This window comes from Pseudophryne corroboree, chromosome 10 (assembly GCF_028390025.1).
Source record: "Pseudophryne corroboree isolate aPseCor3 chromosome 10, aPseCor3.hap2, whole genome shotgun sequence".
NCBI classification, from domain to species: Eukaryota; Metazoa; Chordata; class Amphibia; order Anura; family Myobatrachidae; genus Pseudophryne; species Pseudophryne corroboree.
The window spans coordinates 232,790,639-232,804,611 of NC_086453.1; the positions used below are offsets into that span (position 1 = coordinate 232,790,639).

A 13,973-nucleotide genomic window follows, 5' to 3' on the forward strand; every position below is an offset into this window, starting at 1 on the left:
ATGTGTGAGATTCACATCCAAAAAGTTTACAGTGGTCTTGCTCATATTATAAATGAGCTTTACTACACTGGAAGATGCATTATGAGTATCAAGGAGATTCTGCAAGCATTCCTTTGATCCACCCCACACAATCAATAAATCATCAATGTATCTAACGTACATGATGATATGGTGACTAAATGGGTTATTTAACAAAAGAGGCTTCTCAATCCAACACATGAAAGCATTGGCGTACGATGGGGCCACATTGGACCCCATCGCACAGCCAAGCTGCTGTAGATAGAAATTACCATTAAACAGAAAATAATTTCTAGTCAACACAAGAAGTAGCAATTCCAGAAAGAATTCCACAGGTGGACCAACATAATGAGGATTATCATTAATGAGTGCTGCTACCGCTGATATACCTAGGTCATGAGGAATACACGTATAAAGCCCTACAACATCAGCACTGCAAAAGACTGTGTCAGATGTAAGTTTACCTATGGCATTTAATCGAGCCAAAAGATCATTGGTTTCCTTGAGATAAGATATCGAATGCTGTACACAAGGATTTAACAATGCATCCAAATATACTGAGATCGGTTGAAATAGAGATCCCCTGGCAGATATAATTGGTCTGCCAGGGGGTTTCTCACTGTTTTTATGGAGCTTGGGCAGTGTGTAAAACATGGGCACCACTTGATGTGCAGTTTTTAGTGCGGTGGATAATTCACTAGAAATCCATGAGTTGTCAACAGCCCTAGTTAACACACTGTCCAGCTCCATTTTAAACCCGATAGAAGGGTCTTGCATCAATTTCTCATATATCTCAACATCAGATAATTGTCTCACATTCAGCGATGTAATCCGACAGGTCCTGCACGACTATGGCCCCACCCTTATCTGCATTTCTAATTATAATGTCGGTACGAGACTGTAAATCCTTAAGGGCCTGTCGCTCAGGGCCTTTCAGATTACCATGACCTCCAATATACTGGTCACACTCATTGCCTAGCCTGTCCATAAGACGTGAAAATGTCTTAATAGATGGGCTATTCGACACAGGCTCAAATCTTGACTTAGGTTGCAGTTTTTTGAGCTGTAAAGGAATATCCGTGGGAGCATCAGTTACCGGAACAGAGGTAGTCTTAAAATGTTCACGTAACTTCAATGTCCTGTTAAACTTGAATGACTCCACTTTCCATTGGAAGGAATCATGACGGACAGTCGGTATAAAAGAAAGCCCCTTGGCCAAAACCTGGTATTCAAGCTGAGACAGTGGGGATTTGGAGAGGTTAAATACCACATCCCTTACTTGCGAGTCTTTGCCTTTGCTTTGCCTTTTTCTTTGGCCCCCTCGCCTCGTCCTTTTGGTGGCTTGCCATATGCTGCTCGGGTTTTTACCCCTAAAGGGCGCTCTTGATGTGAAGTAGTCGCTACTTGTAAGTCGTCATCACTTATAGAAGTGCTTGACCCCTCGTAATCAGTAAAGCGTGCCCTTGCTCTTCGGCTACGCTGAAATGGTTTCTGTTGATTACGTGGAGCCGGACTAGTCAGCCATATATACACCCGATTTTGATCATAGTCCTGCTGGACCACACGTTTACACAGAATTTGTTGCACACATGGAGGAACAGCCTGAGCCAGGTTGTGCTTTTGCTCAATTAAATTTTGTTGTCAGCCCATTCAACTATGTAAAGAACAACGTATTTAATAAGAATATTTCATTCATTCAGATCTAGGATGTGTTATTTTAGTGTTCCCTTTTATTTTTTTGAGCAGTGTATGTGTGTGTGTGTGTGTGTGTGTGTGTATATATATATATATATATATATACATACACTGCTCAAAAAAAAAAAGGGAACATTAAAATAACACATCCTAGATATGAATGAATGAAATATTCTTATTAAATACGTTGTTCTTTACATAGTTGAATGGGCTGACAACAAAATCACACAAAAATTATCAATGGAAATCAAATTTTATTAACCCATGGAGGTCTGGATTTGGAGTCACACTCAAAATTAAAGTGGGAAAACACACTACAGGCTGATCAAACTTTGATGTAATGTCCTTAAAACAAGTCAAAATGAGGCACAGTAGTGTGTGTGGCCTCCATGTGCCTGTATGACCTCCCGACAACACCTGGGCATGCTCCTGATGAGATGGCGGATGGTCTCCTGAGGGATCTCCTCCCAGACCTGGACTAAAGCATCCGCCAACTCCTGGACAGTCTGTGGTGCAACGTGGCGTTGGTGGATGGAGCGAGACATGATGTCCCAGATGTGCTCAATTGGATTCAGGTCTGGGGAACGGGCAGGCCAGTCCATAGCATCAATGCCTTTGTCTTGCAGGAACTGCTGACACACTCCAGCCACATGAGGTCTAGCATTGTCTTGCATTAGGAGGAACCCAGGGCCAACCGCACCAGCATATGGTTTCACAAGGGGTCTGAGGATCTCATCTCGGTACCTAATGGCAGTCAGGCTACCTCTGGCGAGCATATGGAGGGCTGTGCGGCCCCCCAAAGAAATGCCACCCCACACCATTACTGACCCACTGCAAAACCGGTCATACTGGAGGATGTTGCAGGCAGCAGAACGTTCTCCTTGGCGTCTCCAGACTCTGTCACATGTGCTCAGTGAGAACCTGCTTTCATCTGTGAAGAGCACAGGGCGCCAGTGGCGAATTTGCCAATCTTGGTGTTCTCTGGCAAATGCCAAACCTCCTGCACGGTGTTGGGCTGTAAGCAAAACCCCCACCTGTGGACGTCGGGCCCTCATACCACCCTCATGGAGTTTGTTTCTGATCGTTTGAGTAGACACATGCACATTTGTGGCTTGCTGGAGGTCATTTTGCAGGGCTCTCGCAGTGCTCCTCCTGTTCCTCCTTGCACAAAGGCGGAGATAGCGGTCCTGCTGCTGGGTTGTTGCCCTCCTGCGGCCTCCTCCACGTCTCCTGATGTACTGGCCTGTCTCCTATTAGCGCCTCCATGCTCTGGACACTACGCTGACAGACACCGCAAACCTTCTTGCCACAGCTCGCATTGATGTGCCATCCTGGATGAGCTGCACTACCTGAGCCACTTGTGTGGGTTGTAGACTCCGTCTCATGCTACCACTAGAGTGAAAGCACCGCCGGCTTTCAAAATTGACCACAACATCAGTCAGAAAGCATAGGAGCTGAGAAGTGGTCTGTGGTCACCACCTGCAGAACAACGCCTTTATTGGGGGTGTCTTGCTAATTGCCTTTAATTTCCACCTGTTGTCTATTCCATTTGCACAACAGCATGTGAAATTGATTGTCAATCAGTGTTGCTTCCTAAGTGGACAGTTTGATTTCACAGAAGTGTGATTGACTTGGAGTTACATTGTGTTGTTTAAGTGTTCCCTTTATTTTTTTGAGCAGTGTGTATGTGTATATATATATATATATATATATATATATATATTTATATATTCGAGATGAACGGGTTCGGTTTCTCGGAAACCGAACCCCCCCGAACTTCACCCTTTTTACACAGGTCCGAGGCAGGTTCGAACCTTCCCGCCTTGCTCAGCTAACCCGAGCGCGCCCGAATGTCATCATCCCGCTATCGGATTCTCGCGAGATTCGGATTCTATATAAGCAGCCGCGCGTCGCCGCCATTTTCACTCGTGCATTGGAGATGATAGGGAGAGGACGTGGCTGGCGTCCTCTCCGTTTATTGTTGAAGTTGATTGGTTTATTGCTTAATTGTTGGGAGGACTGGGGAGCAGCTGTTAGGAGGAGTACAGTGCAGAGTTTTGCTGATAAGTGACCACCAGTTTTTATCCGTTCTCTGCCTGAAAAAAACGCTTCATACCATATCTGTGCTCAGTGTGCTGCATAATATATCTGCTGAGTGCTCACACTGCTTAATTGTGGGGACTGGGGAGCAGCTGTATTATATAGCAGGAGTACAGTGCAGAGTTTTGCTGACAGTGACCACCAGTATACGTTGTCTGCCTGAAAAATACTCCATATCTGTGCTCAGTGTGCTGCTTTATTGTGGGGACTGGGGACCACCAGTATAATTAATATTATATAGGAGGAGTACAGTGCAGAGTGCACTGCTGTACCTTTTAGTTTTGCAGTTTGCTGACAGTGTCCACCAGTATACTATATATAGCAGTACGGTAGGCCACTGCTGTACCTACCTCTGTGTCGTCATCCATTAAGTATACTATCCATCTACATTCTATACCTGTGGTGCATTTTAGTTTTGCAGTTTGCTGACACAGTGACCACCAGTATACTATATATAGCAGTACGGTAGGCCACTGCTGTACCTACCTCTGTGTCGTCATCCATTAAGTATACTATCCATCTACATTCTATACCTGTGGTGCATTTTAGTTTTGCAGTTTGCTGACAGTGTCCACCAGTATACTATATATAGCAGTACGGTAGGCCACTGCTGTACCTACCTCTGTGTCGTCATCCATTAAGTATACTATCCATCTACATTCTATACCTGTGGTGCATTTTAGTTTTGCAGTTTGCTGACAGTGTCCACCAGTATACTATATATAGCAGTACGGTAGGCCACTGCTGTACCTACCTCTGTGTCGTCATCCATTAAGTATACTATCCATCTACATTCTATACCTGTGGTGCATTTTAGTTTTGCAGTTTGCTGACACAGTGACCACCAGTATACTATATATAGCAGTACGGTAGGCCACTGCTGTACCTACCTCTGTGTCGTCAAGTATACTATCCATCCATACCTGTGGTGCATTTCAGTTGTGCGCAGTAAATATAATAGTAGGCCATTGCTATTGATACTGGTATATAATTCCACACATTAAAAAATGGAGAACAAAAATGTGGAGGTTAAAATAGGGAAAGATCAAGATCCACTTCCACCTCGTGCTGAAGCTGCTGCCACTAGTCATGGCCGAGACAATGAAATGCCATCAACGTCGTCTGCCAAGGCCGATGCCCAATGTCATAGTAGAGAGCATGTAAAATCCAAAACACAAAAGTTCAGTAAAATGACCCAAAAATCAAAATTAAAAGCGTCTGAGGAGAAGCGTAAACTTGCCAATATGCCATTTACGACACGGAGTGGCAAGGAACGGCTGAGGCCCTGGCCTATGTTCATGGCTAGTGGTTCAGCTTCACATGAGGATGGAAGCACTCATCCTCTCGCTAGAAAAAAGAAAAGACTTAAGCTGGCAAAAGCACAGCAAAGAACTGTGCGTTCTTCTAAATCACAAATCCCCAAGGAGAGTCCAATTGTGTCGGTTGCGATGCCTGACCTTCCCAACACTGGACGGGAAAAGCTTGCGCCTTCCACCATTTGCACGCCCCTGCAAGTGCTGGAAGGAGCACCCGCAGTCCAGTTCCTGATAGTCAAATTGAAGATGTCACTGTTGAAGTACACCAGGATGAGGATATGGGTGTTGCTGGCGCTGGGGAGGAAATTGACAAGGAGGATTCTGATGGTGAGGTGGTTTGTTTAAGTCAGGCACCCGGGGAGACACCTGTTGTCCGTGGGAGAAATATGGCCATTGACATGCCTGGTCAAAATAAAAAAAAATCAGCTCTTCGGTGTGGAATTATTTCAACACAAATGCGGACAACAGGTGTCAAGCCGTGTGTTGCCTTTGTCAAGCTGTAATAAGTAGGGGTAAGGACGTTAACCACCTCGGAACATCCTCCCTTATACGTCACCTGCAGCGCATTCATCATAAGTCAGTGACAAGTTCATAAACTTTGGGTGACAGCGGAAGCAGTCCACTGACCACTAAATCCCTTCCTCTTGTAACCAAGCTCCTGCAAACCACACCACCAACTCCCTCAGTGTCAATTTCCTCCTTACCCAGGAAAGCCAATAGTCCTGCAGGCCATGTCACTGTCAAGTCTGACGAGTCCTCTCCTGCCTGGGATTCCTCCGATGCATCCTTGAGTGTAACGCCTACTGCTGCTGGCGCTGCTGTTGTTGCTGCTGGGAGTCGATCGTCATCCAAGAGGGGAAGTCGGCAGACCACTTGTACTACTTCCAGTAAGCAATTGACTGTCCAACAGTCCTTTGCGAGGAAGATAAAATATCACAGCAGTCATCCTGCTGCAAAGCAGATAACTCAGGCCTTGGCAGCCTGGGCGGTGAGAAACGTGGTTGCGGTATCCATCGTTAATACAGAGGCAACTATAGACTTGATTGAGGTACTGTGTCCCCGGTACCAAATACCATCTAGGTTCCATTTCTCTAGGCAGGCGATACCGAAAATGTACACAGACCTCAGAAAAAGACTCACCATTGTCCTAAAAAATGCAGTTGTACCCAATCTCCACTTAACCACGGACATGTGGACAAGTGGAGCAGGGCAGACTCAGGACTATATGACTGTGACAGCCCACTGGGTAGATGTATTGCCCCCCGCAGCAAGAACAGCAGCGGCAGCACCAGTAGCAGCATCTCGCAAACGCCAAGTCGTTCCTAGGCAGGCTACGCTTTGTATCACCGCTTTCCATAAGAGGCACACAGCTGACAACCTCTTACGGGAACTGAGGAAGATCATCGCAGAATGGCTTACCCCAATTGGACTCTCCTGGGGATTTGTGACATCGGACAACGCTAGCAATATTGTGCGTGCATTACATCTGGGCAAATTCCAGCACGTCCCATGTTTTGCACATACATTGAATTTGGTGGTGCAGAATTATTTAAAAAACGACAGGGGCGTGCAAGAGATGCTGTCGGTGGCCCGAAGAATTGCGGGCCACTTTCGGCATTCAGGCACCGCGTACAGAAGACTGGAGCACCACCAAACATTCCTGAACCTGCCCTGCCATCATCTGAAGCAAGAGGTGGTAACGAGGTGGAATTCAACCCTCTATATGCTTCAGAGGATGGAGGAGCAGCAAAAGGCCATTCAAGCCTATACATCTGCCCACGATATAGGCAAAGGAGGGGGAATGCACCTGACTCAAGCGCAGTGGAGAATGATTTCAACGTTGTGCAAGGTTCTGCAACCCTTTGAACTTGCCACACGTGAAGTCAGTTCAGACACTGCCAGCCTGAGTCAGGTCATTCCACTCATCAGGCTTTTGCAGAAGAAGCTGGAGACATTGAAGGAGGAGCTAAAACAGAGCAATTCCGCTAGGCATGTGGGACTTGTGGATGGAGCCCTTAATTCGCTTAACCAGGATTCACGGGTGGTCAGTCTGTTGAAATCAGAGCACTACATTTTGGCCACCGTGCTCGATCCTAGATTTAAAACCTACGTTGTATCTCTCTTTCCGGCAGACACAAGTCTGCAGAGGTTCAAAGACCTGCTGGTGAGAAAATTGTCAAGTCAAGCGGAACGTGACCCGTCAACATCTCCTCCTTCACATTCTCCCGCAACTGGGGGTGCGAGGAAAAGGCTAAGAATTCCTAGCCCACCCGCTGGCGGTGATGCAGGGCAGTCTGGAGCGAGTGCTGACATCTGGTCCGGACTGAAGGACCTGCCAATGATTACTGACATGTCGTCTACTGTCACTGCATATGATTCTCTCACCATGGAAAGAATGGTGGAGGATTATATGAGTGACCGCATCCAAGTAGGCACGTCAGACAGTCCGTACGTAAACTGGCAGGAAAAAGAGGCAATTTGGAGGCCCTTGCACAAACTGGCTTTATTCTACCTAAGTTGCCCTCCCTCCAGTGTGTACTCCGAAAGAGTGTTTAGTGCAGCCGCTCACCTTGTCAGTAATCGGCGTACGAGGTTACTTCCAGAAAATGTGGAGAAGATGATGTTCATCAAAATGAATTATCAATTCCTCCGTGGAGACATTCACCAGCAGCAATTGCCCCCAGAAAGTACACGGGGACCCGAGATGGTGGATTCCAGTGGGGATGAATTAATAATCTGTGAGGAGGGGGATGTACACAGTGAAAGGGGTGAGGAATCGGAGGATGATGATGAGGTGGACATCTTGCCTCTGTAGAGCCAGTTTGTGCAAGGAGAGATTGATTGCTTCTTTTTTGGTGGAGGCACAAACCAACCAGTCATGTCAGTCACAGTCGTGTGGCAGACCCTGTCGCTGAAATGATGGGTTCGTTAAAGTGTGCATGTCCTGTTTATACAACATAAGGGTGGGTGGGAGGGCCCAAGGACAATTCCATCTTGCACCTCTTTTTTTCTTTCATTTTTCTTTGCACCATGTGCTGTTTGGGGACTATTTTTTTGAAGTGCCATCCTGTCTGACACTGCAGTGCCACTCCTAGATGGGCCAGGTGTTTGTGTCGGCCACTTGTGTCGCTTAGCTAAGTCACACAGCGACCTTGGTGCGCCTCTTTTTTTCTTTGCATCATGTGCTGTTTGGGGACAATTTTTTGGAAGGGCCATCCTGTCTTGATTGACACTGCAGTGCCACTCCTAGATGGGCCAGGTGTTTGTGTCGGCCACTTGTGTCGCTTAGCTTAGTCACACAGCCACCTTGGTGCGCCTCTTTTTTTCTTTGCATCATGTGCTGTTTGGGGACAATTTTTTTGAAGTGCCATCCTGTCTGACACTGCAGTGCCACTCCTAGATGGGCAAGGTGTTTGTGTCGGCCACTTGTGTCGCTTAGCTTAGCCATCCAGCGACCTCGGTGCAAATTTTAGGACTAAAAATAATATTGTGAGGTGTGAGATGTTCAGAATAGACTGGAAATGAGTGGAAATTATGGTAATTGAGGTTAATAATACTATGGGATCAAAATGACCCCCAAATTCTATGATTTAAGCTGTTTTTTAGTTTTTTTTTTTTTTTAAAAACACCCAAAACACACCCGAATCCGACAAAAAATTTTCGGTGAGGTTTTGCCAAAACGTGTCCGAATCCAAAAACACGGCCGCGGAACCGAATCCAAAACCAAAACACAAAACCCGAAAAATGTCCGGTGCACATCACTAATAAATAAATATATATATATATATATATATATATATATAGAGATATATATATATAGAGATATATATATAGATATAGATAGATATATCTATATAGATACAGGTTGAGTATCCCGTATCCAAAATGCTTGGGACCAGAGGTATTTTGGATAACGGATTTTTCCGTATTTTGGAATAATTGCATACCATAATGAGATATCATGGTGATGGGACCTAAATCTAAGCACAGAATGCATTTATGTTACATATACACATTATACACACAGCCTGAAGGCAATTTTTGCCAATATTTTTTATAACTTTGTGCATTAAACAAAGTGTGTCTACATTCACACAATTCAATTATGTTTCATATACACCTTATACACACAGCCTGAAGGTCATTTAATACAATATTATTAATAACTTTGTGTATTAAACAAAGTTTGTGTACACTGAGCCATCAAAAAACAAAGATTTCACTATCTCACTCTCACTCAAAAAAGTCCGTATTTCGGAATATTCCGTATTTCGGAATATATGGATATGGGATACTCAACCTGTATATATATCTATATAGATATATATATATATATATGTGATAGGTAAATATAATATATATGTCTATCTATATTTATATAAACATATCTATCTGTGTCATCAGAAAGGTGGTGTGGCGGAGAAGTCCAGCTGTCCCTGAGGAGGCGACAATCAGCAATTTAAGGGCAGCAACTCTGTTGCTTGAGGATGTGGGTGTATATCTGCTAAATGTATAGCAGATAAGCAGCTGAAGTGAAGAAGTTTCTTTTTTTTTTTTTTTTTTTTTTACTTTGCTTTTTAAAATTTGTATAAATTCTAGGTTGTATTATGGCTTTTACCCATGTGTTATCTGTGGCTGCACTCTGTAAGACATAGAATTGTGTTTGGCTATTTGTTTTGGGTTTATATTACTATTAAATTAGATTTGAGCCACGTAGTGAACCTGACATTTTGTATCAGTTACTTTAAGCTTGCCAAAACCAGATAAGTATATTCTACAGTGTTTAAAGTTGTCCCGGAGAGGACTCATCTCCCCCACCACCCACGTGCTGCAAAAAGGGGTGTGGCCTCACTAGAAAGTAGCGTGGCCACACAGTAGTACCCCCAATTCAAAATAATGCCTCACAGTAGCACAATCTTATTCACATTGCCCCACATATCAGTGCCCTTTACACACACAATGACCACAGTAGCAGTGTGCCCCCCCCCCCCCATATTTTAGATGTAGTGCACAATGTAGCAGGATATGTTGAACAACCTTTACTCACCTCTCTTATGTCTTCCATGTTTCCCCTCTGCTTTCTTATGTTTCCTTTGTCTGTCAGTCTCGTCATGTGTCCATATCTTCATCCTAGGTAACTCTTGCTCCCTATATACTGTCCTCTCCTTTTGTGTTTGATCACCTGAATCTTTCTCTCCTTTACTTACCCCCTACACCTCGCACTCTCTGCTACCTCTTCAGCCTCTGCTTCTATCTCACCCCCTGTGCCTCTCACTCCCCCATCTCACACCCTGCTCCTCTCACTCCCACATCTCCCGCTGGCAGTTTCTCATTGGCTGGCGGTCTGCAAGCCGTGATTGGCTCGCGCCAGTTTATGGGGAAAAAAAGCATCCCCTTTCTTTTATGCGGCAGCCGGCCTGCCCACGAGCCGGATTGGCTGGTGGCCGCTGCCAGCTTTGAAATGCACTGCGGCTGGGAGCCGATGCTAGTGGTCAGGCGGAGGTGGAACTTGTACAACCTTCAATTAGAAGTGACGGAATATAGTTGTGCACCTTCCCGACCCACTTTAACCTCTGATATTCTATATTAATTAATATACAGAGTACACTATATTCTTTGCCCTGTTGCATATACAGTACCTTGTATCTGTGTGTGGTGATAACCACAAAAGAAACAATTATACATATTTCCTAAAGTGATCTCCACTCGCAAGGAGATTCACTAATCTCAATAGGTATATTGCCAAATGATTATTCAGTTGCCTAAAAACTATTGGAAGGGGGAGTGTAATAATTACCGTCTGTCTTGAAATACTGCTGTACAGCACCCACTATAATATTTATTTTTTTCTCCTGGGTTCTTTTGCACCCAAAAAACAATGCTATTTTATACACCTCTTCTGGAGCTGACTTTGGAAGACAAGAGCTTATGTTCTAGAAGGGCTTTGGATGGCCACACAGGAAGAGTGGGTGCAGTATTGGGGATGCAGAGGCTGGAGCATTAGGAGAAAGGGTGGTAGGCTTAGGTGGAGAGATGAGTTTTGAGGGCACTTTTGTAATCTGGGAAGCCGGGGGAATGTCTAGTAGAGTATGGAAGAGCATTCCTGAGGCCGGTTTCACACACACAACAGATTTTTCCATCGGGGTGAAAAAACTGAATGTTTTTTTTTCCCTTGGATAAGTTGCTTTCTTAAGTAATTGTTTTGTGCCGTATGTAATGTTACAGCGGGGTCAACTTGAGCTGTCACCACGTGCTGCAGCAGTGGAGAGGCATGGCAGCCATCCTAGTCAGTGGTTCTCATGGCTGTAAGACCACACGTGCCATGTGAAAGCCCTAATGTATTTGTCACTTTTATACTAAAGTTAAACAAAGGAGAAAAAAGTCTGGTATTTTGCCAGACGGACAAATCCATTGTGTGTGAAATAGCCCTAAGTATATGGGCAGCATGTGAGAAGTCCTGGAGCCATGTATATGAGGAAAGGTGGTAGCCATTGACAGATTGTGGTGTATGCTGGAATGAGACTGATGATTTAGGAGGACAAAAGTGGTTGCATTAGGTCAGCAAGAGGAGTATGCATGTGATACTGTGAGACCATACCATCACCTATATGTGTAGTGTACCGGTTTTACATTCTTTTAAAATGGTAAAAGTTTCAAAAGTGGTTAGGTCGTTCTTATGGCTATGCTTTCCATTGTACATGTAACATTAATTCAGTTGTAGTCCCGTCATGAGTTACTAATTTACACAATTGTTGCTTTTTAGGAAGAGCCTCCAAGATGCATATGGCATTATCAATACCTGAGCTGGCCAGACCACGGTGTCCCAAATGAGCCAGGGGGTGTACTAAGCTTCCTGGAAGAAATAAATACAGCGCAGCTAAGTACTCCACAGTCTGGACCTATCGTTGTACACTGCAGGTATGACATCATCAAGTAGCCAGAAGACAATACTTCCTGTCATGTGACATGACAGATACAACTACATTTCTGTATTTATGTTCTTTCAGTGCTGGCATTGGACGTACCGGTACAATCATAGTGATAGATATTCTGGTGGATATTATTAACAGACAAGGTAACCCACCAAGTTTTATCTTCATAATATTTTCCTTTTCTTGCTTATGTTTGCAATTGGTCTATATCATGGGTGTCTTATACAGATATTTTGTTTATTACCCTTGTGATCATAGAGCTGTGCCTTGCCTCATCTCTGGTAGCCACTTCCCACCCCTGCCTGCAAGACTTACTTATGAAATTCCCTGCCACGCCTGATCAGACTCTCCCGCAGCCTTCAAATGTTTAAACGCTCTCTGAAAACCCATCTCTGTTTTAGAGCTGACCCTGCTTTTGCCTACACTACCCACTCTAATACACCCTCACAGCTGTCAGAATCTCCACTCGTTTAACATGTGCTCTCTGCCAGTTAGATTGTAAGCTCTGTCATGAGCAGGGAACTCCTGATATTTTGTTTTCATGTCTGCATTCATGTTGTCTATTCTGTATGTCCCTGTTATAGGTATATCTTTTCTGTCCTCCTCTAGTGCATGACTGCAGATCACTGTGACGCCTTGCTAATCTGCAATACTAATATTTCTTGGTCATGCACCTTGGAAGTTTGATATTTACTATGCCACACAGGTTTGGATTGTGATATCGACATCCCGAAAACCATCCAGATGGTGAGACAGCAGCGCTCTGGCATGGTGCAGACAGAGGCACAGTATAAATTTATTTACATGGCCGTGCAGAAATATATTGAGTCCAGGAAGAAGTATCTGGAGGACGAGCAGGTGAGAGGATGCCCTTATCAGAAATAGCAGCCAAACATGCAATAAGAGACTGTTTTCCTATAAAATAGTTGGAAGTGACATGCTGGTAAGCTTGTTTTGTGACTCAGGCATGACCTCTACAGTCCAATCTGTACATAAAATGAGACTCTTAAGTGGTTTCCCTGCAGAGGTTTATGGGAAGTGCACCATTTGTTGTAAAAAGGTGGTTTTATATTCTCTAATATAGTAAGCGAAGCATAAAGTAATTTCCTCCTCCTTCTATTTCTTGCACCTGGACACATTTTCAAGCTGCTGACTGCTGCTATACAAATATAGATTATTAAAAGCACTATTATCTTTTAGAAACTAGAGTGTAACATATTAGCGTAGAGTTAATGTTTCCACATTATAGAAATGCTCATTTCTGCTATGGATATTGTAGAATGCTGCCACCTGGTGGACCACACAAAGTATGGTTTATATGTGTTTTGAGAGGATGTTATCTCTGACCCTATGAAAAATATACATACAGTGGTTCATATCTCAGTATAGAAACATAGAATTTGATGGCAGGTAAGAACCACTTTGCCTATGTACACTTACACACTGGGATTGATTTTTGTTGTGAGCCAATTAACCCCTCAGTATATTTTTGGAATGTGGGAGGAACCGGAGTACCCAGGGGAAACCCACGCAAGCGCATGTTGAGTTAGAGCTGTGGTGGGAATGGAACCCATGACGGTGCTGGCAGTCAGTAATGCTAACCATTACACCATCCGTACTGCCCAATATGGCCTACCTCCTAAAAGCTGGGCTATGTTTATAGTGTGTGAATACCAGCTCACGTCTCAAAGTCTAAAGACAAAACAACAAAAACAGGTGCCTTTTAGTTTCCTTTTTATTTAATGGGACATTTTGCTGATGGGCCATATGTGTAAGAAATTAAATAAAAAAGATACTGATCTTCAAGGCATCCAGTTCAGTACATGACTAGATTACCTAGGTTATGGGCATTCAAGGTAAATTACTGTAACATAAGCGGGCAAACAGTATATGCCAGTTTGTGTAAGTGTAC

At 44.2% G+C, this 13,973-nt stretch overlaps 1 protein-coding gene across 2 annotated transcripts in view; it reads left to right on the plus strand.

The window, feature by feature from the left end:
* LOC134966421 (tyrosine-protein phosphatase non-receptor type 11-like) overlaps nucleotides 1-13,973 on the plus strand; it is a 373,757-nt gene that overhangs the window by 344,106 nt on the left and 15,678 nt on the right. Inside the window, exons 11-13 of one of the 2 annotated variants that reach the window (XM_063943147.1) lie at nucleotides 11,893-12,047; nucleotides 12,137-12,204; nucleotides 12,320-12,761. In XM_063943147.1, the coding sequence (XP_063799217.1) occupies nucleotides 11,893-12,047; nucleotides 12,137-12,204; nucleotides 12,320-12,432 (336 nt within the window). In that variant the 3' untranslated portion in view covers nucleotides 12,433-12,761. The other variant, XM_063943146.1, reaches the window with a different exon arrangement.